This window comes from Mizuhopecten yessoensis, unplaced genomic scaffold, assembly GCF_002113885.1.
Source record: "Mizuhopecten yessoensis strain PY_sf001 unplaced genomic scaffold, ASM211388v2 scaffold9109, whole genome shotgun sequence".
Lineage (NCBI taxonomy): Eukaryota > Metazoa > Mollusca > Bivalvia > Pectinida > Pectinidae > Mizuhopecten > Mizuhopecten yessoensis.
This window is the reverse complement of record NW_018407883.1, coordinates 1,859,711-1,886,092: the sequence shown is the minus strand read 5'-3', so window position 1 is coordinate 1,886,092 and position 26,382 is coordinate 1,859,711. Positions and strand designations below refer to the sequence as shown.

The 26,382-nt window shown below is 36.2% G+C and overlaps 2 protein-coding genes across 3 annotated transcripts in view; one reads left to right on the top strand and one right to left on the bottom strand.

Moving 5' to 3' along the window:
* Nucleotides 1–4,131: 4,131 nt before the first annotated feature.
* Nucleotides 4,132–5,458, bottom strand: LOC110457358 (splicing factor U2af large subunit A-like). Its single transcript, XM_021508586.1, has 2 exons — nucleotides 5,359–5,458; nucleotides 4,132–4,805 (listed from the first exon to the last, which is right to left on the bottom strand). Exons 1-2 carry the CDS (start codon nucleotides 5,456–5,458, stop codon nucleotides 4,132–4,134), a joined length of 774 nt encoding a protein of 257 aa, XP_021364261.1.
* A 951-nt stretch (nucleotides 5,459–6,409) lies between these two features.
* The window catches only part of LOC110457338 (potassium voltage-gated channel subfamily KQT member 1-like), a 142,127-nt gene continuing 122,154 nt past the window's right edge, over nucleotides 6,410–26,382 (top strand). For both annotated transcript variants that reach the window (XM_021508564.1, XM_021508563.1), the window contains exon 1: nucleotides 6,410–7,773. In XM_021508564.1, the coding sequence (XP_021364239.1) occupies nucleotides 7,292–7,773 (482 nt within the window). In that variant the 5' untranslated portion in view covers nucleotides 6,410–7,291. The remainder of the gene's footprint in view (nucleotides 7,774–26,382) is intronic.

Sequence of the window (26,382 nt, the reverse complement as noted above, 5' to 3'; positions counted from 1 at the left end):
GTAAAGGTTACCATTATGCTGTCAAATGTCAAAACAATCTCTCAGGACGAAACTGCATAAATTAATGGATTGTACAATTTAATGACAAAAAGCCATATCGTATAGTCAAAACAAAGTCATTTTGAGTATGAGAAGGAAATAAAGTGTTTGTATAGAATATCTTTGAGGACTGTCTTTATAAGGCCTACTTCGATTATAATTACGATTAAGCAAGGTATCTTTTAATGAATTCATTTTCATCAAATAAAAACTGTTCATCGATACCAACCCAGTGTGTCTCTTGTTAATGTTAATGTAAGTAATGTTAAACCAATATGTTTTCATATGACCTCAGATGTTGCTAGGATATGTAAACCGCACTAAACAACAAAAAGTAAATAAATAAGTAAATAAAATAAATAAAATAAACACACGTCAAGCTCAAGCGAAAACAAAAACATCATAACACAATTAAACAAAATGACCGGCAGTGCGCCCCATATTTACATAATGTTCCTAATCCAATAGTCGGTTTGCACCATGAACAAGATTTTAGTATTTTACATTACTAGGTACGTTCATGATGTCTCGGATTTCACCAAAACATATCTTTGGTGCTGGAAATACTATGCTTTAACAGAATCTGGTTTTATTATGGAGTTTTGGGTTTTGCGGAATATCCAATTCCAACTCTATTTTTTTGTCCCCTATCGCTTTTCGAAATCCTATTTTGTTCTTGCGTGTTGACGCCATAGTTTATGGTTTAGATATTTTTACTTGAAGTAAAACATTTCACAGGTGTCAATACTCAATACACAATGAATATTATAAACAAGGAAAACGTGTCGTTACACACCGCCAATAATCTGATAAACTCGACGGAAGCATACTACGTTAATGACACGTGGAAACTGATATCGAACAAAATGATCTTTCTCGATAGTAAAACGATTCGTATAACCTGGTCTAGTTGTTCCCAGGGGTATCATAACAGTGCTATACAAGTGGGGAGGATCGTGATGTTGTATACCACTTACACCAGAAATACAATTAATACGATTATATATTATACAGACATTCTAAACTGGAGCTGTATTTATTCTTTATTGACGTTGTGCTGTTCTCTCGGGGGTTTGAGGTGTCAGTAGTTCTGACGACAAACACATATCATATGAATTATGAACTACATAGTTTATTAGCGCTTGACTCATATTGTGTAACTGATATCTAACAAAGCGATGTTATAGAGTTAAATAGTCAACCATTAAACGTGTTCATGCAAATACGACGAGAGGAGCTTGTTGTAGTGTAACAGAGCTATTATCATACACAGGAAGTAGTACCGCTTTTCCTTAATAGTGCTACCAATCAAAGATATGTATATCCAACGTAGTAACTGACCTTCATATTATCAAATAATATACAACTTGATGTACAGCAAGCTGACCCGCCATTGTATAAAGATGATGTGTGATGTATATAAGAGTATCTGACAAAGCTTTGTTACGTAGATGCTGTTACTAATAACCATTATTCAGCACAATGGCACCAAAGGGTCTATTGAGAGTCAACTGATGTATTCAAAACGTTGTTAGGAACTCGCGTCTGCTCCGTGTGTGAAGCATTGTACATCGTTACCCAGTTATACTGTGGTATAGATTCGTAAGACTCGCACAAGTTCTTGTTTCGTACTGGTTAATAACGGTGTAGTAAATTAAACGAAATGATTACTAATTTCCGCTTAGTTATGACACGACACAATCCAGATAGTATACTAGAACGCTATAAAAATATGCAAGCGGTCACACCGGTATGGAGTAAATATAGTTTCACTAGGTAAAGCGTCCGTCTCAGTCCTAATGTTTATATGAATATTGATTATCTGTATTATACGGTTATTTCTATAAAGTTTTCCTCATGTCTGTTGTTTTATTTTGGTTTCTCCTCCGTCCCAGTTTGTGTTTCTCTGTGTCTGCTTGTGTTTCCTTGTATCTGTTTGTGTTTCTCTGTATCTGTTTGTGTTTCTTTGTATCTGTTTGTGTTTCCTGTTTCTGCTTGTGTTTCGCTGTATCTGCTTGTGTTTCTCTGTATCTGCTTGTGTTTCCTTGTATTTGTTTGTGTTTCTTTGTATCTGTTTGTGTTTTCTGTATCTGTTTGTGTTTCCTGTTTCAGCTTGTGTTTCCTTGTATCTGTTTGTGTTTCCTTGTATCTGTTTGTGTTTCTCTGTATCTGCTTGTGTTTCCTTGTATTTGTTTGTGTTTCTTTGTATCTGTTTGTGTTTCCTGTATCTGTTTGTGTTTCCTGTTTCTGCTTGTGTTTCTTTGTATCCGCTTGTGTTTCCTTGTATCAGTTTGTGTTTCTCTGTATCTGTTTGTGTTTCTTTGTATCTGTTTGTGTTTTCTGTATCTGTTTGTGTTTCCTTTTTCTGCTTGTGTTTCTTTGTGTCCGCTTGTGTTTCCTTGTATCAGTTTGTGTTTCTCTGGATCTGTTTGTGTTTCTTTGTATCTGCTTGTGCTTCTCTGTATCTGCTTGTATTTCTTTGTATCCGCTTGTTTTTCCTTGTATCAGTTTGTGTTTCTCTGTATCTGTTTGTGTTTCTTTGTATCAGTTTGTGTTTCTTTGTATCAGTTTGTGTTTCTTTGTATCAGTTTGTGTTTCTTTGTATCTGTTTGTGTTTCCTGTTTCTGCTTGTGTTTCTCTGTGTCTGCTTGTATCTCTCTGTATCTGCTTGTTTTTTCTGTATCTGTTTATGATTCTCTGTTTCTGTTTGTGTTTCTCTGGTTCTGCTTGTGTTTCTCTGTATCTGCATGTGTTTTTCTGTATCTGCATGTGTTTCTCTGTATCTGCTTGTGTTTCCTTGTATCCGTTTGTGTTTATTTGTATCTGCTTGTGTTTCTTTGTATCTGCTTGTGTTTCTCTGTATCTGCTTGTATTTCTTTGTATCCGCTGGTGTTTCTCTGTATCTGCTTGTGTTTCTTTGTATCCGCTGGTGTTTCTCTGTATCTGTTAATGTTTCTCTGTATCTGCTTGTGTTTCTCTGTATCTGCTTGTGTTTCTCTGTATCTGCATGTGTTTTTCTGTATATGCATGTGTTTCTCTGTATCTGCTTGTGTTTCTTTGTATCTGCTTGTGTTTCTCTGTATCTGCTTGTGTTTCTCTGTATCTGCTTGTGTTTCTCTGTATCTGCTTGTGTTTCTCTGTATCTGCTTATTTTCTTTGTTTCTACTTGTGTTTCACTGTATCTTTATGTATTTCTTTGTATCCGCTTGTGTTTCTTTGTTTCTGCTTGTGTTTCCTGTTTCTGCTTGTATTTCCTGTTTCTGCTTGTGTTTCTCTGTATCTGCTTGTGTTTCTTTGTTTCCGCTTGTGTTTCTCTGTATCCGCTTGTTTTTCTCTGTATCTATTTGTGTTTCTTTGTATCTGCTTGTGTTTCTCTGTATCCGCTTGTTTTTCTCTGTATCTGTTTGTGTTTCTTTGTATCTGTTTGTGTTTCTTTGTATCTGCTTGTGTTTCTCTGTATCCGCTTGTTTTTCTCTGTATCTATTTGTGTTTCTTTGTATCTGCTTGTGTTTCTTTGTATCCGCTTGTGTATCTATGTATCCGCTTGTGTTTCCTGTTTCTGCCTGTGTTTCTCTGTATCTACTTGTGTTTCTTTGTATCCGCATGTGTTTTTGTTGTCTCTGTTTGTGTTTCTCTGAATCTGCTTGTGTTTCTCTATATCTGTTTGTGTTTCTTTGTATCCGCTTTTGTTTCTTTGTTTCTGCTTGTGTTTCCTAGTATCCGCTTGTGTTTCTTTGTATCTGCTTGTGTTTCTCTGTGTCTGCTTGTGTTTCTTTGTATCTGCTTGTGTTTCTATGTATCCGCTTGTGTTTCTTTGTTTCTGTTTGTGTTTCGTGTATCTGCTTGTGTTTCCTGTTTCTGCTTGTGTTTCACTGTATCTGCTTGTGTTTCTTTGTATCTGCTTGTGTTTCTCTGTATCTGCTTGTGTTTCTTTGTATCCGCTTGTGTTTTTGTTGTCTCTGCTTGTGTTTCTCTGAATCTGCTTGTGTTTCTTTGTATCTGTTTGTGTTTCTCTGTATCTGTTTGTGTTTCTCTATATCTGTTTGTGTTTCTTTGTATCCGCTTTTGTTTCTTTGTTTCTGCTTGTGTTTCCTAGTATCTGCTTGTGTTTCTTTGTATCTGCTTGTGTTTCTCTGTGTCTGCTTGTGTTTCTTTGTATCCGCTTGTGATTCTATGTATCCGCTTGTGTCTCTTTGTTTCTGTTTGTGTTTCGTGTATCTGCTTGTGTTTCCTGTTTCTGCTTGTGTTTCTCTGTATCTGCTTGTGTTTCTCTATATCTGTTTGTGTTTCTTTGTAGCCGCTTGTGCTTCTTTGTTTCTGCTTGTGTTTCCTAGTATTTGCTTGTGTTTCCTGTTTCTGCTTGTGTTTCTCTGTATCTGTTTTTGTTTTCTTGTATCCGCTTGTGTTTCTCTGTATCTGTTTGTGTTTCTTTGTATTTGCTTGTGTTTCTCTGTATCTCCTTGTGTTTTTCTGAATCTGTTTGTGTTTCTCTGTATCTGCTCGTGTTTTTCTGTTTCTTCGTTTGTATCCTGTTTCTGCTTGTGTTTCCTTGTATCTGCTTGTGTTTCTCTGAATCTGTTTGTGTTTCTCTGTATCTGCTTGTGTTTCTCTGTTTCTGCTTGTGTTTCCTGTTTCTGCTTGTGTTTCTCTGTATCTGCTTGTGTTTTTTTGTATCCGCTTGTGTTTCTTGGTATCTGCTTGTGTTTCTTTGTTTCTGCTTGTTTCCTTGTTTCTCTTTTTGTGTTTCCTTGTATCCGCTTGTGTTTCTTTGTATCAACTTGTGTTTCCTTATTTCTGCTTGTGTTTCTTTGTATCTACTTGTGTTTCATGTTTCTGCTTGTGTTTCTCTGTATCTGCTTGTGTTTTTTTGTATCCGCTTGTGTTTCTTGGTATCTGCTTGTGTTTCTTTGTTTCTGCTTGTGTTTCCTTGTTTCTCTTTGTGTTTCCTTGTATCTTTTTGTGTTTCTTTGTATCTTTTTGTGTTTCTTTGTATAATTTTGTGTATCCTTGTATCTCATTGCGTTTCTTTTTATCTATTTATGTGTCTTTGTATCTCGTTGTTTATATGGGTATTACTTTTAGTTTTATCGAAGATAAAATGTGTACAAATACAAATTTTGTATAGTTAATATCATTTGCAATATTTACATACCCAATATCGGTTGTACATTTTGTTCTTTTAAAATATTTTGCATTTTTTTGACTGTTTATCCTTATACTGAAATGTGTATGCTACACCAAAGTGATCTATTGTAGCCACCCCAATAGGTTTATTGATACAGTAACAGAGAAATTTATGTAAATACTTACTAGTGTTACCTCCCTTTGAGCAGCCCTGGTGATACAGAGCGTGTATATACCTATTATTGGTATTCATTGGTACATATCGTATTGGTTTGACCTGCACCTCGGGCCCCATCGATCTCTCTCTGATTAGCTCTTAGACTAAATATAGTTCGTATCAGTTTTGTTAATTTTTAGTTAACTTAATCTTAAGGGCCTGATGCTGGGTCTTCAGAGTCGAGTTATTTATTTGCATTAATAACATTTCAAAATTTGTATTATTTAAATCATATTATTTTGATTCAATAGTTTTGATCAAAATGTGCAATGGACCGGTTTATAGGTCGAATGACGTATCACATGAGTTTGAATATTTTAATCAAATAGTGGAAACACTATTTTACAAGGAAATGAATTGCAGTCTTGCTGTAGTTATCTGAAAACCTAGTTAGTATTCATGAGAACGAGTGTCTGGTCTAGATCCAGCTTCACAGCAAATATGTACAAATTGATTCCAAGTATAATGTGTAAATATTTCACGTCAGTTATTACGCAGCCCCGTATACGTCACATAGCTGAACGAATTACATTTGGATTTTCTTGTAGGGAAAATGGTGAAGTGTAATTCAAGAAAAGGTGAATGAAATCATACGAAAACAAAGCCGAGTTTTGTTATAGTTATCTGATACTTCAATATTTAACAGGAATTTCCAAATAATGCAGTTTCCTGGGTTAAAGAAACATTACTCATGATTAAATTCATACACGTAAGACTACATGCCCTTTTTTTAAATACAGTTGATTAATATTTTCCAGAGAAATATTTTTTTACTATGACCGTGTTGTTATCATGTGTATGCACGTATCGCAGTGATATACTCAATATGATAGCGTACATATATACATGCTAATTTTAACATGTGTGTAAGGTTATAATTGATTACATCGAATGTTCTGAACATCTACCGCAGTCGTTATGATCATGTGGCGGTTTAAATTGATTATACGGTCAGCGCGATTTTGATTCGTCTACCGCCATCCTTTTAATCAGCCTATGTAACACACACACGTATATATAAAGATCGTTTTCCGTTGATCTCCAATATCTTGGTATATCTGAAGGAATTCATCGTTGTAAGTACAGGCCTGTCAGCGGCAGTATGGCGAGCCTCGCCGAGCATATACATGTATCATAATGGAAATTATCTTCCTAATCCTGATTACAGCTGGATTATGTGTAGACCGTCCCCGACTCCGAATGATATTGTTAACGTTCACTGTAACATAGAAAGCCTACAGCAATTTTAAAATATAAGGTTTTCTAGAGTGACGTTTTAAGGTATGGTTTCGTCAGTTAATCTAACGCAAAAATTAATTTGTTAGCGGTCTGGCTTACGGACATTTATGGACCATGCCGGATCTGCCATATTAAAGTCATAAACAACAGCTCTTTTAAATCGCTATGTTTTACAGGGATGCCGGGTCTTCGTGTCGGATACAAGGCCGACAGTCAAGAGCCAGTTAACACCGGGGAACAATGTAGGAAGTAAACATGTTTAAATCTGGTTTGACGATGGAATTGAACAATATAAGAACGCAGGTGCTTAGATTGTCACCAACAATTGGCATTGTGATTGGCTTTTATCTGTTGTGTTTTTTCCCGGAGTGATTAGTGCAACAATGTAGCCGGATCACTTGACTGCAGTCCTTATTTCGTCAATGAAAATCGTGTAAATAATGGATAAGCAAGAAACGAAATTCTTCACACAAGTGTCTGAGGCAACGATTGCCGTTCGGTCGAAAGCAGTACCGTGTGTTTTTACTTTCAGTGACGGTATTCCAACACCTGTTGACGTCTGAACTATTTAAACAATAATTGCATGTACCTAATTGATACCGAAGCGGAAATATGAAAAGCCATTGACAATTCGATGTATGATGTTTACCTTGTGACGAAATCAAAAGCGCCATGCCACGTAAGTCTAACGCGATACTTACTGTGCGTGTTAACGGGAATAGCAGTAGCGAGGATGAGACGGAATCGCTCACACTAGCATATCGCGACGGCGGTGGCGAGTCCACGGCTACCCTTTTAGAGTCCTCGTACGGTGATTCCTCGCCACCGTGCGGAAGCACGTCGAACTCACCTCCACTGTCACCATCAGGGGAGGAACGGCGACCACTTAGAGTGGATTTTGCAGACATCGACTACGGTAATTCTGATATGGAAAAATCTCAGAGGAAAAAAGATATTGAAAAGGATCTGAAAAAGTTCTCTCGGCGTGGGACGGGTAGCGTACGTTATGCAGAACCACGAATGTCTTTGTTGGGGAAACCGTTAAACTATCGAATGCACCGAAAAGATGCAAGAGTTCGGAAAATTCAAGCTCGGATTTACAATTTCCTGGAGCGTCCGAAGATTTGGCCTTCCGTCATTTACCATATTCTAATGTAAGTATTTAGCATGTCACGTGACTTTTATTGGAAACTGTTCTCTTAGATACCTAAATGTCTTTATTTTTTGCAGTTTAAAAAGCTAGCTGTGTTTGTTTTAAAACATTATTGTTTTAAAATTACTCTTGTACTATGCATGTGCTCCGTGTGAGCACAGAACAAAATTAAACGTGTAGTTGGAATTATGTAAAGGTTGACCATTTGTATATGTTTTGTCTCCATCATTAAATTGTTAGTGTTTTCGTCAGCCCAAAATTAAATTGTTTGTGTTTTCGTCAGCCCGAGAGCCGCTGCATGTAAATTTAAAAAGTCACTCGCTGACGTCGTTACTTTGAACGTTCAATGTAAATAATATATCATGCACATAAATGTTAAGAAAATAGAAACACACGATTTGGTTAAAGAGCAATGTGGTGATCTACTGGTGCGTTTAAATGCTTCCGTCAAGGTCAACACGTGCATGCACGTGAACCTGGCCATAAACCCATCAAGGGAATGGCACATTGTTTTAATATTTTTACAAGGTGGTTTGGTTCCATGCGGGAGTCTTATGTTTAGCCACAAATAACTGGCGCCAGGAGCACCTGTAATTATTATACATACGTGTTTAACGATTTTCAAATATCTTTTCTTGGGGTGGAGTACTTGTAAATATTTCATAAATGTATGTTAAAGAATAGTATATGCATATGGGAAGATAAACTAAAATGATGGCGCTCATGTTACAAACCCTGTGGTTTAGCAAATGAAGAACTCATTCCTGACAAATGTTCAAGACAATCGAGTAAAACTCATACAAACATACAAATGAACAATTTAGATATCCAATACAGTGAATAAATCACAAGATGAAAACCAAGTTATAACACTCTGTCCAATGGATTTATGGACTATCATTAATTTATGTAAATAAACATTACATGTTTTAGATTTACGAGTATAATGAGAACCAGTTATGTACTTGTGTTCGGTGTACCGGTTACTTCATCAACGGTAACCAAACGTATCCTCCTCCCATACTTAAAGTGCCAGAACAATACCAAGTAACGACACACTGTATACCTGTTATATAAACCCACACACTGTATACCTGTTGTATAAACCCACACACTGTATACCTGTTATATATACCGACACGCTGTAAACCTGTTATATATACCGACACACTGTATACCTGTTATATATACCGACACACTGTATACCAGTTATATTTACCGACACACTGTATACCTGTTATATATACCCACACACTGTATACCAGTTATATATACCGACACACTGTATACCTGTTATATAAACCCACACACTGTACACCTGTTATATCTACCGACACGCTGTACACCTGTTATATAAACCCACACACTGTATACCTGTTGTATAAACCCACACACTGTATACCTGTTATATATACCGACACGCTGTAAACCTGTTATATATACCGACACACTGTATACCTGTTATATAAACCCACACACTGTACACCTGTTATATCTACCGACACGCTGTACACCTGTTATATAAACCCACACACTGTATACCTGTTATATATACCCATACACTGTATACCTGTTATATATACCCACACACTTTATACCTGTTATATATACCGACACACTTTATACCTGTTATATATACCCACACACTGTATACCAGTTATATATACCGACACACTGTATACCTGTTATATATACCGACACGCTGTACACCTGTTATATATATCCACACACTGTATACCTGTTATATATAACCACACACTGTATACCTGTTATATATACCCACACACTGTATACCTTTTATATACCCACACACTGTATACCAGTCATATATAGCCACACACTGTACATGTATACCTGTTATATATACCGACATACTGTATACCAGTTATATATACCGACGCACTGTATACCAGTCATATATACCCACACACTGTACATGTATACCTGTTATATATACCGACACACTTTATTCCTGTTATATATACCCGCACACTGTATACCTGTTATATATACACACACACTGTATACCTGTTATATATACGGACACACTGTATACCTGTTAAATATACCCACACACTGTATAACTGTTATATATACCGACACACTGTATTCCTGTTATATATACCGACACACTGTGTACCAGTTATATATACCGACACACTGTAGATCTGTTATATATACCGACACACTGTATCCCTGTTATATAAACCCACACACTGTGTACCTGTTATATATACCCACACACTGAATACCTGTTATATATACCCACACACTGAATACCTGTTATATATACCCACACACTGAATACCAGTTATATATACCGACACACTGTAGATCTGTTATATATACCGACACACTGTATCCCTGTTATATATACCGCCACACTGTATACCTGTTAAATATACCCACACACTGTATAACTGTAATATATCGACACATTTTATGCCTGTTATATATACCCACACACTGTATCCCTGTTATATATACCGCCACACTGTATACCTGTTAAATATACCCACACACTGTATACCTGTTGTATATACCCATACACTGTATACCTGTTATATATACCTACACACTGTATACCAGTTATATATACCAACACAGTGTATACCTGTTATATATACCCACACATTGTATACCTGTTATATATACCGAATATATCCACACACTGTATACCTGTTATATAAACCGACACACTGTATGCCTATTATATATACCGACACACTGTATTCCAGTTATATTTACCGACACACTGTATCTGTATACCTGTTATATAAACCGACACACTGTATGCCTATTATATATACCGACACACTGTATACGTGTTATATAAACCCACACACTGTATACCTGTTATATATATCGACACACTGCTGTATACCTGTTATATATACCCACACATTGTATACCTGTTATATATACCGACATACTGTATACCTGTTATATAAACCCACACACTTTATACCAGTTATATATACCCACACACTGTATAACTGTTATATATACCGACACACTGTATTCCAGTTATATTTACCGACACACTGTATCTGTATACCTGTTATATAAACCGACACACTGTATGCCTATTATATATACCGACACACTGTATATCTGTTATATATACCGACACACTGTATATCTGTTATATATACCCACACACTGTATTCCTGTTATATATAACCACACACTGTATACCTGTTAAATATACCCACACACTGTATAACTGTAATATATCGACACATTTTATGCCTGTTATATATACCCACACACTGTATCCCTGTTATATATACCGCCACACTGTATACCTGTTAAATATACCCACACACTGTATACCTGTTATCTATACCCATACACTGTATACCTGTTATATATACCCCCACACTGTATACCTGTTATATATACTCACACACTGAATACCTGTTATATATACCCACACATTGTATACCTGTTATATATACCGACACGCTGTATACCAGTTATATATACCCACACACTGTATACCATTTATATATACCCACACACTGTATACCTTTTATATACCCACACACTGTATACCAGTTATATATACAGACACACTGTATACCAGTTATATATACTGACACACTGTATACCTGTTATATATACCAACACACTGTATACTTGTTATATATACCCACTCACTGTATACCTGTTATATATACCCCCACACTGTATACCTGTTATATATACGGACACACTGTATACCTGTTAAATATACCCACACACTGTATAACTGTAATATATCGACACATTTTATGCCTGTTATATATACCCACACACTGTATCCCTGTTATATATACCGACACACTGTATTCCAGTCATATATACCCACACACTGTACATGTATACCTGTTATATATACCGACACCCTGTATACCAGTTATATATACCGACACACTGTTTACCTGTTATATATACCGACACACTTTATTCCTGTTATATATACCCGCACACTGTATACCTGTTATATATACCCCCACACTTTATACCTGTTATATATATCCACACACTGTATTCCTGTTATATATACCGACACACTGTATCCCTGTTATATATACCGCCACACTGTATACCTGTTAAATATACCCACACACTGTATACCTGTTATATATACCGCCACGTTGTATACCTGTTATATATACCCACACATTGTATACCTGTTATATATACCGAATATATCCACACACTGTATACCTGTTATATATACCAACACACTGTATACTTGTTATATATACCCACACACTGTATTCCTGTTATATATAACCACACACTGTATACCTGTTATATAAACCGACACACTGTATGCCTATTATATATACCGACACACTGTATATCTGTTATATATACCGACACACTGTATACCAGTTATATATACCGACGCACTGTATACCTGTTATATATACCGACACACTGTATACCAGTCATATATACCCACACACTGTACATGTATACCTGTTATATATACCGACACACTGTATACCTGGTATATATACCGACACACTGTATACCAGTTGATTATACCCACAGACTGTATACCAGTTATATATAACGACACACTGTATACCAGTTTTATATACCGACACACTGTATACCAGTGTACCGACACACTGTATGCCTGTTATATATACCGACACGCTGTACACCTGTTATATATACCGACACACTGTATACCTGTTATATATACCGACACACTGTATACCAGTTATATATACCGACACACTTTATACCAGTTATATATACCGACACACTGTACACCTGTTATATATACCGACACACTGTATACCTGGTATATATACCGACGCACTGTATACCTGTTATATATACCGACACACTGTATACCTGTTATATATACCGACACACTGTATACAAGTTTTATATACCGACACACTGTATACCAGTTATGTATACCCACACACTGTATACCTGTTATATATACCGACACACTGTACACCTGTTATATATACAGACACACTGTATACCTTTTATATATACCGACACGCTGTATACCTGTTATAAATACCCACACACTGTGTACCTGTTATATAAACCGACACACTGTATACCTGTTATATATACCCACACACTGTATACCTGTTATATATACCCACACACAGTATACCTGTTATATATACCCACACACTGTATACCTGTAATATATCGACACATTTTATGCCTGTTATATATACGCACACACTGTATACCTGTTATATATATCGACACACTGCATACCTGTTATATATACCGACACACTGTATACCTGTTATATATACAGACCTGTTATATATACCGACACACTGTACACCTGTTATATATACCGACACGCTGTATACCTGTTATATATACCGACAAACTGTATACCAGTTATATATACCGAGACACTGTATACCAGTTATATATACCGACACACTGTACACCTGTTATATATACCGACACACTGTATGCCTGTTATATATACCCACACACTGTATATCTGGTATATATACCGACACACTGTATACCAGTTATGTATACCGACACACTGTATACCAGTTATATTTACCGACACACTGTATACCTGTTATATATGCCCCCCCACTGTATTTCTGGTATATATACCGACACACTGTATACCTATTATATATACCGACACACTGTATACAAGTTTTATATACCGACACACTGTATACCAGTTATGTATACCGACACACTGTATACCAGTTATGTATACCGACACACTGTATACCAGTTATATTTACCGACACACTGTATACCTGTTATATATAACGACACACTGTATACCTGTTATATATATCGACACACTGCTGTATACCTGTTATATATACCCACACACAGTATACCTGTTATATATACCCACACAATGTATACCTGTTATATATACAGACCTGTTATATATACCGACACACTGTATGCCTGTTATATATACGCACACACTGTATTCCTGTTATATATATCGACACACTGCTGTATACCTGTTATATATACCCACACGCTGTATACCAGTTATATATACCGACACACTGTATCCCTGTTATATATACCGACACACTGTACACCTGTTATATATACCCACACACTGCATACCTGTTATATATACCGACACACTGTATGCCTGTTATATATATCGACACACTGCATACCTGTTATATATACCGACACACTGTACACCTGTTATATATACCCACACACTGCATACCTGTTATATATACCGACACACTGTACACCTGTTATATATACCGACACACTGTACACCTGTTATATATACCCACACACTGTATATCTGGTATATATACAGACACACTGTATACCAGTTATATACACCCACACACTCGGTACCAGTTATATATACAGACACACTGTATACCAGTTATATATACAGACACACTGTATACCTGTTATATATACCGACACACTGTATACCTGTTATATATACCGTTACACTGTATACAAGTTATGTATACCCACACACTGTATACCTGTTATATATACCGACACACTGTATACCAGTTATATATACCGACACACTGTATACCAGTTATATATACCGACACACTGTATACCAGTTATATATACCGACACACTGTTAACCTGTTATATATACCGACACACTGTATACCAGTTATATATACAGACACACTGTATACCTGTTATATATACTCACACACTGAATACCTGTTATATATACCCACACATTGTATACCAGTTATATAAACCGACACACTGTATACCTGTTACATATACCGACACACTGTATACCTGTTATATATACCGACACACGGTATACCTGTTATATATACCCACACACTGTATACCAATTATATATACCCACACACTGTATACCAATTATATATACCGACGCACTGTATACCTGTTGGATGTTCAGATTCATTATAAACATTGTAGCTGTACAGACTCTACTCTGTATACTTGTTATATATACCGATTCACTATAAACATTGTAGCTGTACAGACTCTACTCTGTATACTTGTTATATATACCGATTCACTATAAACATTGTAGCTGTACAGACTCTACTCTGTATACTTGTTATATATACCGATTCACTATAAACATTGTAGCTGTACAGACTCTACTCTGTATACTTGTTATATATACCGATTCACTATAAACATTGTAGCTGTACAGACTCTACTCTGTATACTTGTTATATATACCGATTCACTATAAACATTGTAGCTGTACAGACTCTACTCTGTATACTTGTTATATATACCGATTCACTATAAACATTGTAGCTGTACAGACTCTACTCTGTATACTTGTTATATATACCGATTCACTATAAACATTGTAGCTGTACAGACTCTACTCTGTATACTTGTTATATATACCGATTCACTATAAACATTGTAGCTGTACAGACTCTACTCTGTATACTTGTTATATATACCGATTCACTATAAACATTGTAGCTGTACAGACTCTACTCTGTATACTTGTTATATATACCGATTCACTATAAACATTGTAGCTGTACAGACTCTACTCTGTATACTTGTTATATATACCGATTCACTATAAACATTGTAGCTGTACAGACTCTACTCTGTATACTTGTTATATATACCGATTCACTATAAACATTGTAGCTGTACAGACTCTACTCTGTATACTTGTTATATATACCGATTCACTATAAACATTGTAGCTGTACAGACTCTACTCTGTATACTTGTTATATATACCGATTCACTATAAACATTGTAGCTGTACAGACTCTACTCTGTATACTTGTTATATATACCGATTCACTATAAACATTGTAGCTGTACAGACTCTACTCTGTATACTTGTTATATATACCGATTCACTATAAACATTGTAGCTGTACAGACTCTACTCTGTATACTTGTTATATATACCGATTCACTATAAACATTGTAGCTGTACAGACTCTACTCTGTATACTTGTTATATATACCGATTCACTATAAACATTGTAGCTGTACAGACTCTACTCTGTATACTTGTTATATATACCGATTCACTATAAACATTGTAGCTGTACAGACTCTACTCTGTATACTTGTTATATATACCGATTCACTATAAACATTGTAGCTGTACAGACTCTACTCTGTATACTTGTTATATATACCGATTCACTATAAACATTGTAGCTGTACAGACTCTACTCTGTATACTTGTTATATATACCGATTCACTATAAACATTGTAGCTGTACAGACTCTACTCTGTATACTTGTTATATATACCGATTCACTATAAACATTGTAGCTGTACAGAATCTATGTAAACCGGTTTATTGACAAATTGTACATTGTTTCATTGCTTTGAGATCGTAGTCTTATCCCCATTCAATCAGTAAGCTTGCCCATGAGCGATGATCTTTTACTATAGCTTGTGTGAGATACTTTACCAGATAGACATTGCTATTGTTTTTGTTGGAATATTTGTTATGACGTACAGTGCATTTAGTTGAGTGACTGGCGATGAATTGTCAGGTGTCAAGTACTGACCGTGATCAGTAAATAATATGTGTGTAGGTATTGTAGGTATTGAGTGCCGGTGTAACACTGCCTGGACAGTTGTTCCAATATGTACCTTTGCACTTAACAACATTTCAGAAAAAACAACAGCGTAGAGTAGCAACAATAAATTATCAAATCAACTACCATATAATGCCCTTAAGGAATATTATTCAGTGGTGCATATGTTTTTCATTTTTTAAGGAACACTGTCCCACTATAGGCAAAACATTAGAGAACTCCATTTCAGCTTTTCATACCTAGAGTTACGTCCCCTTAATTTCGTGTTGGCTACAACCTTATTATGATCGGAGGTCAGTGTTATAGTTCTGATCCAGTGACATTTTCACTCTCATAATGTTTTTGTAATTATCTTTATATATTTCATATGTATTTATTTCATAAAATTACCGTAAGATATGGATTACTTTTTCGAAAGGATTTATTAAAGCTATAGTCATGCTGGTTAAGAAAAACTTTCCTGTTGACAGTTACAGTTTTTGGCCGTGGTACGGGGATCCTTAAATACACATTTATTTGTATGTAACTTCAAGCTAAAATGTTTAAACTTTGAGTGTGGGTTTTATGATCAGGATATTTATATAACATTTTTGTTATTCAAACAAGAGTTATATGAGAATGATAACCTGGCAGGCGAAACATGATTTTACTATTCAGGAAGTTACAGGCTAAACAATACAGAAGCTGTTTATTTTTTAAAGAGCAGATTGATAATGGAACGTCAAAACAAGTGAATGTCAAGAGGCTGTAAAAATGTGTTGTATACAATTTCATGGATACCTTTATAATACACCAGCCGACAATTTCAGGAATATTATTTCAACAACACCACATAGTAGCGAGGGTTAAGTATGGTATTTTGATGTGAGTACAAAAGCCACTGTTTTTAATCTGTGTTCAGCTTCCTCCTTAAGAAAGATTGTTCTAGCTCTGAGAAGTTCCTTATCCGGTTATCATCCTAGAAATCGCGACTCTTGCGATTTCCCATAAATAAACGCCGTCATCAAAATACAAAATACAATTTGTCCCCGGACATTATTGCTGTAGTTGACACACGGTTAACTGACAATTTTACAACAGAACTTAGCAAGTGGTTGAATATCCATATGGTTAGAAATTAAACCACTGGTTAGCACCAATTAATTTGTTAGTTTAATAATGATAATTTACATTAATATAGCGTCATATGCTGGTAAAGCTATCAGGTCATGAGTGCTTTATAATATAGAAAACAAAAACAAATAATATGAAAAAAGGCATATTTTATGTACTTAACCCTCAAAACATACGGACCACTTAACGAATTTGTGTCTCTATGACCAACACTTGAACATCCGGGGCCTGGTGCCACGTGTCATCATAGTTTGTCCGATGTAAATGTAATAACAGATTTACATTAGGTATGTTTGTTTATAATTTATTTACATGCGTTTTTCCGTAACTCACTTGAAATGATTAATATTACGGCTATCGCTGGATCTAATGCAGTAATATAGGATCCAATATCATCGTTCTACTGGCCAACCGCCTGTAATGTTCTCCTTTCTCCAGTAGGGGGTTATCTGTGCCAAAATGATTTCATTTGAATAGCTAAATATGACTTTAAATTATATACTTATATGAGTCTTTTGATAAAAGAAAGTCATCGACTGAATCATGTTTAGGGTGAAGTACATTTTATGTACATGTTTGGGTTTGAACAAAGCGGGACAATGGATATTCCCACGTCGACAGATATACGGAGTGTATCGTGGTATGAACGTCATGAACTTTGTGTTACATTGTAAGCATACAGCTCATACATGAAACAGAACACAAATATATAGGGAACTACACCACATTCCATTGTTTCATTGAGCTAGTTAAAGCTGTTCTCCTGATGATGCGCCACAGACATGATATTCTGCGTGCCATGTGTTATTCATTTTCCTATGAACCTGCAATTATGTAATCAGCTGCTGCATCTTTGAACCTTTTATCATTTAATCGTTGAGCATTCCTTTATTCTGCACAGAAAACGAATAAAAATATCGATATTTAGAAAAGTGTTTTTGCTTTGTCAAGTGTTAGTATTGCTGATAACTAAAATCTGATTTCCCTTGTGTTGATAATGTTGCAATATTTTCTAATACTTGAGCGTATTACAATCTAGAACACTTACATCAGGGCAGCTGGGAAATTTTCTATTATTGCTCCAGTGGCTTTGATAATTGTAAATCATACAGGGAGAGGTATATTCATTAATTTGTTGGGAAAGTAACACAAAACAAAACCACTCAAAGCGATTTTTGTGTACAAAGTATGTACAATACAGCAATAGAATGATCTGCTTGAGGCTTGGTTTTTGGGCGATGGCTGTGTCTGTTATCTATCCAGTTATATATACGTGACATATTGGTATCTTAATGATTTCAAAAATACCTATCCATCGCCATCGAAACTTCGTGTGTGCCAAATTTGATATAAATTGGAAATAAAACAAATAACTGAGTATGCAATTGAAAGACATTCTCGATGGCGTTTGGCATTATATTCAAATATGTTTTATGCAAACTTTAAAGAAAAGTAATGTGAGCATGTAAAATGTTTTATACCGGAGCAATAAATTATCATTATCCAATACAAAACGAACAAGCACCGTGTTCCTCTCAGGAGGATTGTATGTAGTATATTAACAACGGATTTTTCGGGATTGGTATACAATTTGGAAAGTAAAGGTTAAGGAGATGTTGAATGTGGTCCAAACATATATTTGAAAAACTTTTCCTAGGTCGGTGGGCTATTTCTGGAGTATCCAAAAACACACCGGTCCAGTCCGAGGCCTAGGTTCTATAATAAAGTACATTTTGAGTGACATCTTTCATTCATAGCAATTGTCATTTGAGACCGAGTTCATATTTAGCACTTTTGTCATAAATGTGTACTCCTCGATATACGTATCTCATGCAGACCTTGTCACGTGACCAACCGGTGTAGCAATACAGGAATATTGTATCTTCTTTTTGTTTGCAAATCTATCGCAGACCGTAATTACGAACCAGGTACATCATCATGTATAATGGACATAAAGCAATTATGGGGGATTCCGACTAATCGAACACAGAGTCGGGATAGAGTTGGGAACGGCGTTCAGCAATCCCTATCATACACATTGACTGCAAACTGTTGTTTTGAAATTAAAGTTTTCTAATTAGATAGTAAACTGTGTGTTCGTCCTGAAGAAAACAATTTTCTGATGTCGCGTTCTCTTTCCTAATTATCACAGACACAGATTAGTTCCCGCCAATCACGCGACTGAGGTGATGTTTTATTGACATCCTGATGACGTCAGCGGTAAGCTCGCTGATACGTACATGGGTAAACTCTGACGGGGCCCAATCTATTTCCGGTATCTGTAAATACTTTAAGAGTTTTTGTACGCATTGATTACACAAGGATCCTTGATGATGATTAAATTTGAAAGTTTTCATTATTGAGAAGTTTGCGTTGCGTGCTGACGATCGCCAAAGCCGTGCTTTCTCGGCACTGCAACACCGTAACGAATCTGTAAGTTATGGCCATCAACCCAGCCGCCGAATTTAGTAAAAATAACACCGTTAACCGATAATGGAAGACCATGTGACATTTCAATTTCTATAATTAAAGTCGTTAGTTCCTAACAAGTAAACAAATAATTTTGAACATATACTCAAAAAAAAAAAGACACCACACTTACATTAATTTTTGAGGATAATTATTTTCGGAAGTTGTGCAGTTTGAATTTTAAATTGTTATATACTTATTTCGTAAACAAGAGCCAGGGGAAAATAAAAATGCATCTTTCAAATCAGGTCGTTATGGTGACTGTTTCTCTTCGCATTTGAAAAGCAAATATATCTACATTGTACGACATTTATATGTAAAATTTATACTTATTACTTCTATAATAAACATGAAACAAGTTATATATGTGGGAAGAAACCAGAGTACCTGGAGAAAACCCACGTTGTCAGGTATGTGTTCCAATACCTTTTCACATCCGATCGGGGAATCGAACCCCGGCCGTCTTGGTGAAAGGCATGTGTGCTATCCACTGTGCTACGCGATCACCACGATTTTATATAAAACGAACTTATGATTATTGAACAAACGAACAAATTCATATATATATATATTACCACAGAACAGTCTTAGAGTTCTGAACAAGATAACAGACGGGTAGTTGAACCCTGTTGAGGATAATTCGATTCTATTGGCCTATTAAAACATCCCATAATATTGAGGATTGTTTATCATTAACGTTAAGTCAATATTTGTTTAATTGTATAAAAAAAACGCGAGGTTTACAGGCTGTCAATTAACTAATGAGATTTACAATCATGATAACTAGCTGTCGTTTTGGGACCCTTTTTCCCATAACGTTCATATACAATTCCTGTTTTCGAGCAGGGAATCAATTGTCTTGAATTCTTTCTCACAAATAAAGATATTTGTATAGAATAGACGTAACTTTAGACTTAAAATACTGGTCGTTAAAACTATGTCTAAATTGTTATTCATACATGTAACACGCTAATATAATGTTTACCAACTCTGTGCAATGTGTGTTCACTATTTCAAGGCTGAAGAAACAAATGGGTTAGGAAGATCTTTTTGTTCGCATCATATATGACGTATACGTGGACATCTATTGTGTCTACATCCTCATGAAGATAATTCTTTTTATATTCGAATGATTAATTTGTGTCTTATCCAATTGCCCATGGTAGTGAAATACATGCTCAAACTTACTGCGATCTCCTGTGGAATGTGTTCGGTGATGCCTTGTTATGTTTATGACTGCAACATTTGTTATTCATTTAATTATTTGTTTATTTTGTAAATACCTGTCCATAAGTAATTATTGATGGTTCGTCGGTTTTACGATTTTAGCAGTGGCTTTAGGCATGAACCAATCAAATGTCTGCAATTCTAGTGTTGTTACCTGTTGCTTAATGGTTACACGGAATGTTCATTATACAGCTTCCTATAATGTCTAGATAATATGCCCAGCTGGTGGTAAGAAACATGTTGAACTGCAAACTTTTTAGTAACTAAGAAACAAAATGATTAACTATAAATAACTTCACCGCAATTCTGACGAAATATTAATTGGCGGAAGATCATTGACTGTTCGTTTCCTGTTACCGGGTTTACAATTATAGGGGTCTACGTGGTTTTTGTTGTGTATTTTGATTTGCATTTTCTGCAGTAAGATTAAAAACAGTTAATATCAGTGTAGCAAGTGTCTTCCTAAATAATAACGTTATCACTAGGTTTAATTAGTGCCTTTCTCAATATTAACGTTAACGTTAACTGTTTTCCTCAATTGTGACGCTATCACCATTTCTATATCACTATTTCTATAAGTGTTTTCCTCAATATAGACTTGTTTTACAGCAATTATGAAACATGTGTTTACAACTTACAGTAATCATTTGTGTTGGCCCCGATGTAAGTGCGCTGGGTTCTTAACATGGGAGGAAACCGGAGTACCCAGAGAAACCTATTGAACCTGCACATATCTTTTTACAACCGATCGGGGTTCGAACCTCGGCCGCGTTGGTGAAAGGCGAGTGCGTTATTCACTGCGCCACTCGACCACACTGATCATAGAAGTCGGTAAACGCATGTCCTATAATACCCAGCGTCAAGTAAATATAATGTAAAATGATGTCGGGCCAAAAACTTAAAGCTGTTTGGAACGAGATGGCATATCGCAGGGAAAGATGAGATTAACCAAAAGAGACGAGATTTAAAGGTGGGAGTGGGTAAAATGTACAAAAATTGCTGGCAAGCCACAGGGAGCTGTCGTATACAGTTTTATTGAATGCTTTGTAAATTAGACATTTGCAAACTCGTGATTTCCGCCGTGGAATGCAATTTTAGGCTATCTAGAACATGAAAATATGTGGGAGGTTATCTCTGTGTAAATGATTTCTACCATACAACCGACCAACTTTATTTACACACGGCATCATACCGTTGTTCCCGTATTATACGCCACTGTACAGCGAGTCCGAAAATTATGGTGATACATGTACATGTAACATCAAATTACTGGGGTTTGTATACATGTACGTGATAGTAACGTATATATCTCTTATGTGAATCTATCGACTTAATTTCACGACACTGAATTCGCCTGTTCAAAGTAAATATTTATTTCTAGATGGTACATTGTACATTTCAACCCGCAGATTTGTCGGACCGAGCAAACATTATGTATATCAAGTTTAAACAAATTATTTGTATTTCCGTGAAATACAGGACATCCCTTACGGTTAATTAGAGGAAAGTTAATGACTTAATAGGTAATATGGTATATAATGTTCTATCCTGGCAGCGGAGTAAATTATATCATCGGCATGTTTATGTTCTGTCATGTTCTTGGTTCTCGGACGAATTTTTACAGTACCATGGTTATCAAGATGTTAATTGTCTTGGAGTCAACATCCAGAAGGCCAACCAAAGACACCAGTGTGTAGAACACAGACACGTTACACTGTTCAAATAGCCGACAGTAATTGATGTCTAATTCCAGAAACGATCGCTGGACGACGGACAGAGGATATTTCCGGATGAAGAACTGTCTGCCCGCATGATTAGCATATTACATGGTTGGAGGGCCGAGCTGTCCGTTTAGCTGCATTGTACGGGTTTTAGTCGATGTTTTGTTGTCTATACATAGATTTTAGCAACATGACGTTACCTTAGCGATCTTTATCTTGAATTGTATATGATGGTCTATATCGGAGTTGTCTTTCCAGTAATGAGGGCCGCTTTAGCTGTTCTCTTTGGGCATTACATGGCACTGTGAAGGTAGAATGTTGATACCACGAGCTTCTTTACGCTTTATATTAATACGGTGATAATGTGCAGACTAATGCAATCCCCAGTCTGCTGTTTTGACGGAATGAACTCGTTTGTACTGTGAAAAAATACAGACGAGAAGAAACTGAGTTTGGCATATGTCATGTGTTAGATAAACAAAAGTCATGTAACTAGCAAATAAAATGGGGAAGGGGATACACACGAGACAGGTTTCACGAAAAGTTATAAACTGTCGAAGTGTTGAATTTTCAGGGCGCTAAGCATTAAGAACAATTACCTTGGGGGTTGACCTGGTTTGCGTGACATTTGGTACTTTCTGTTGTTGGAAATCTTGGAAAACGCGACAGAATCTTACAATAACACCACCGTTGTTGACATATACATATCCTCTGCGCCGCCATCAAATGACTCCGCAGACACTGAGCGGAACCGTGTTTTTTTCTTGTACTTTTACCGTACTTTAGGTTTTTCTTGTACTAATATCTTACTTTTGGTTGAACCTTCAACGAACCATTCAGCAGGTCGAATGTACGTGTTAGACATTTTATTTTGATATGCAGAGATTATCATATTCTGAGAGTAAAATACATATAACCATATTACTGGCGAAATCCTTCCATGTATAAACTTGTACAGTTACTAAGTGTTGACAATATCAGCGATCTTCTTAAACTTGCTAGATATATAGTTGAGGCACGAGTGACGTACAACATGCATATCAATAGAATTTATATAAATGTCTATGTATGCATTATTGGCATTTAGAATATGTTTGTATCATTACGGATTATGTAACTTACATGTTGTTGTTATTGTTGATGATGATGAGGTGGAGGAGGAGGAGGATGTGAGAGCGTAAATATTGAATGCACGATAATGATGTGGGATTGATAATAACGTGGGAGTGACAATGAGTGTTGATTGCACAATACATCTATGTATATATCATTTGTAATTTATTGTAAATTATAGTTATCCAATAAGTTGTCAAACTCAACTCTCATGTCTAGGAGCGTCCATGCAACGATGTGATAACAGTGTCTATTAAAGTGTTTAGTAACACGGTGCCTCTTGGACGCTGTGATCAGCCCAACAGAGACATGTGAATTTGCGACGGCTATACAATAATTTTACATGTTTTTCGACATTTCGACATCGAGGGCTGTCCACCCTTCTCGTATATATGATCATTAGGGGTGTCATTTTTACCGAAAGTCAATCTTAACCACTAAAACATGTGGAATTACTCTGAACACCTTAGTTCAGGTCCAAAAAAGGCTGTAACAAATTCTCAGGTCCCTGTGGTTAGCGGCTGACTGTTACACTGTACAATGTCAATCCCACAACTAATAACTGAGCGTATCCGTCAATCTGGCTCATTGTCAATAATGAGTGATGCCCACCGTTAACAGATAGCCAATGCTAGTGGTCACTGACCATCTATTTTGTTATTCATAATGTACGTAACGCAGCTGGACGCTGGTCGCGTACTTACAGTGAAATAATATCCAATCTAGAACATTCCAAGTCTCATTAACTATCTCTGTTCAGAGGCACATTGTATATGGCAAGTGTGCGATTTCTCCTTCGTGTGTTTATCTCTTGTTAATCGATTGTTATTTAATATATAATGTGTAATAGTATAAGGCACGGGTGACGACAATGTCATGTAGGACGGTAGGTTCAAAAATCTGCAATATATTTATTGTCTAGGTGTTACATTTGTGCCAGATACCTATCAGAGAAATAAATGTATTTTCTACAAAGCACTTGAATCGGAGGAAGGCACCGTCAGCTTATAACTGCTTTTGTTTATAAGATAAGTGGAAAAAATGGGACACTGCTGCTTAACCTGCAGGTGTCCTTCTACATATATAGTCAGAGAGCACACGTATGTGTACATGTTGAGTACGTAATTCGTCACCCTATGTACACTGCACGTGATCGGGACACTATCACACTGACAGGTGAGGACATCAGAACAAAAGCTCGTGCTGATATGTGATACGTCCTCGTGTGATGAAGGTCCAGAAGTGACGAATTAATTCCACACTGTCTGCTAGGATCGGAGGTGGCGGCGACGACATCATTGATACGCCACGTGAATATCGGAGTTACAATCTCGGGACGCATGCGCACAACTGAGCATATGCACAGTACTGATTCCCATCTGATTCAAATTGTAACGATATTTCTAATAAAAAGTCATTCTCAATCATTTAGGTAATTTGAGTTATACACCGAAAAGAAAATGTGTAAAGTGGAACAACAGGGGAAATGTCTGCCTCTGGGTTATATAGGTCGAATAGAACAAACAGAAGGCATATGTCTCCCCTGTTATTTTGGCTGGATAGGTCTAGTGGAACAACGAGCGATACCAGCTTCTAAACTCTCTGGCAAAGGAGCTTTAATGGAACAATGAAACAACAGGTTACATCTGTCTCTCTATAGTCTAATGTAACAACAGATACAATGTGTCACCCTAAAGTCTAATGAAAACAACAGATGGAATGTGTCTCCCTATAGTCTAATGAAACAACAGATGGAAAGTGTCTCCCTATAGTCTAATGAAACAACAGATGGACTGTGTCTCCCTATAGTCTAATGAAACAACAGATGGAAAGTGTCTCCCTATAGTCTAATGAAACAACAGATGGACTGTGTCTCCCTATAGTCTAATGAAACAACAGATGGAATGTGTCTTCCTATAGTCTAATGTAATAACAGATGGAATGTGTCTCCATATAGTCTAATGAAAACAACAGATGAAATGTGTCTCTCTATAGTCTAATGTAACAACAGATGGAATGTGTCTCCCTATAGTCTAATGAAACAACAGAGGGACTGTGTCTCCCTATAGTCTAATGAAACAACAGATGGAAAGTGTCTCCCTATAGTCTAATGAAACAACAGATGGAATGTGTCTTCCTATAGTCTAATGTAATAACAGATGGAATGTGTCTCCCTGTAGTCTAATGTAATAACAGATGAAATGTGTGTCCCTATAGTCTAATGAAACAACAGATGGAATGTGTCTTCCTATAGTCTAATGTAATAACAGATGGAATGTGTCTCCCTATAGTCTAATGTAATAACAGATGGAATGTGTCTCCCTATAGTCTAATGTAATAACAGATGAAATGTGTGTCCCTATAGTCTAATGAAACAACAGATGGAATGTGTCTCCCTATAGGCTAATGTAATAACA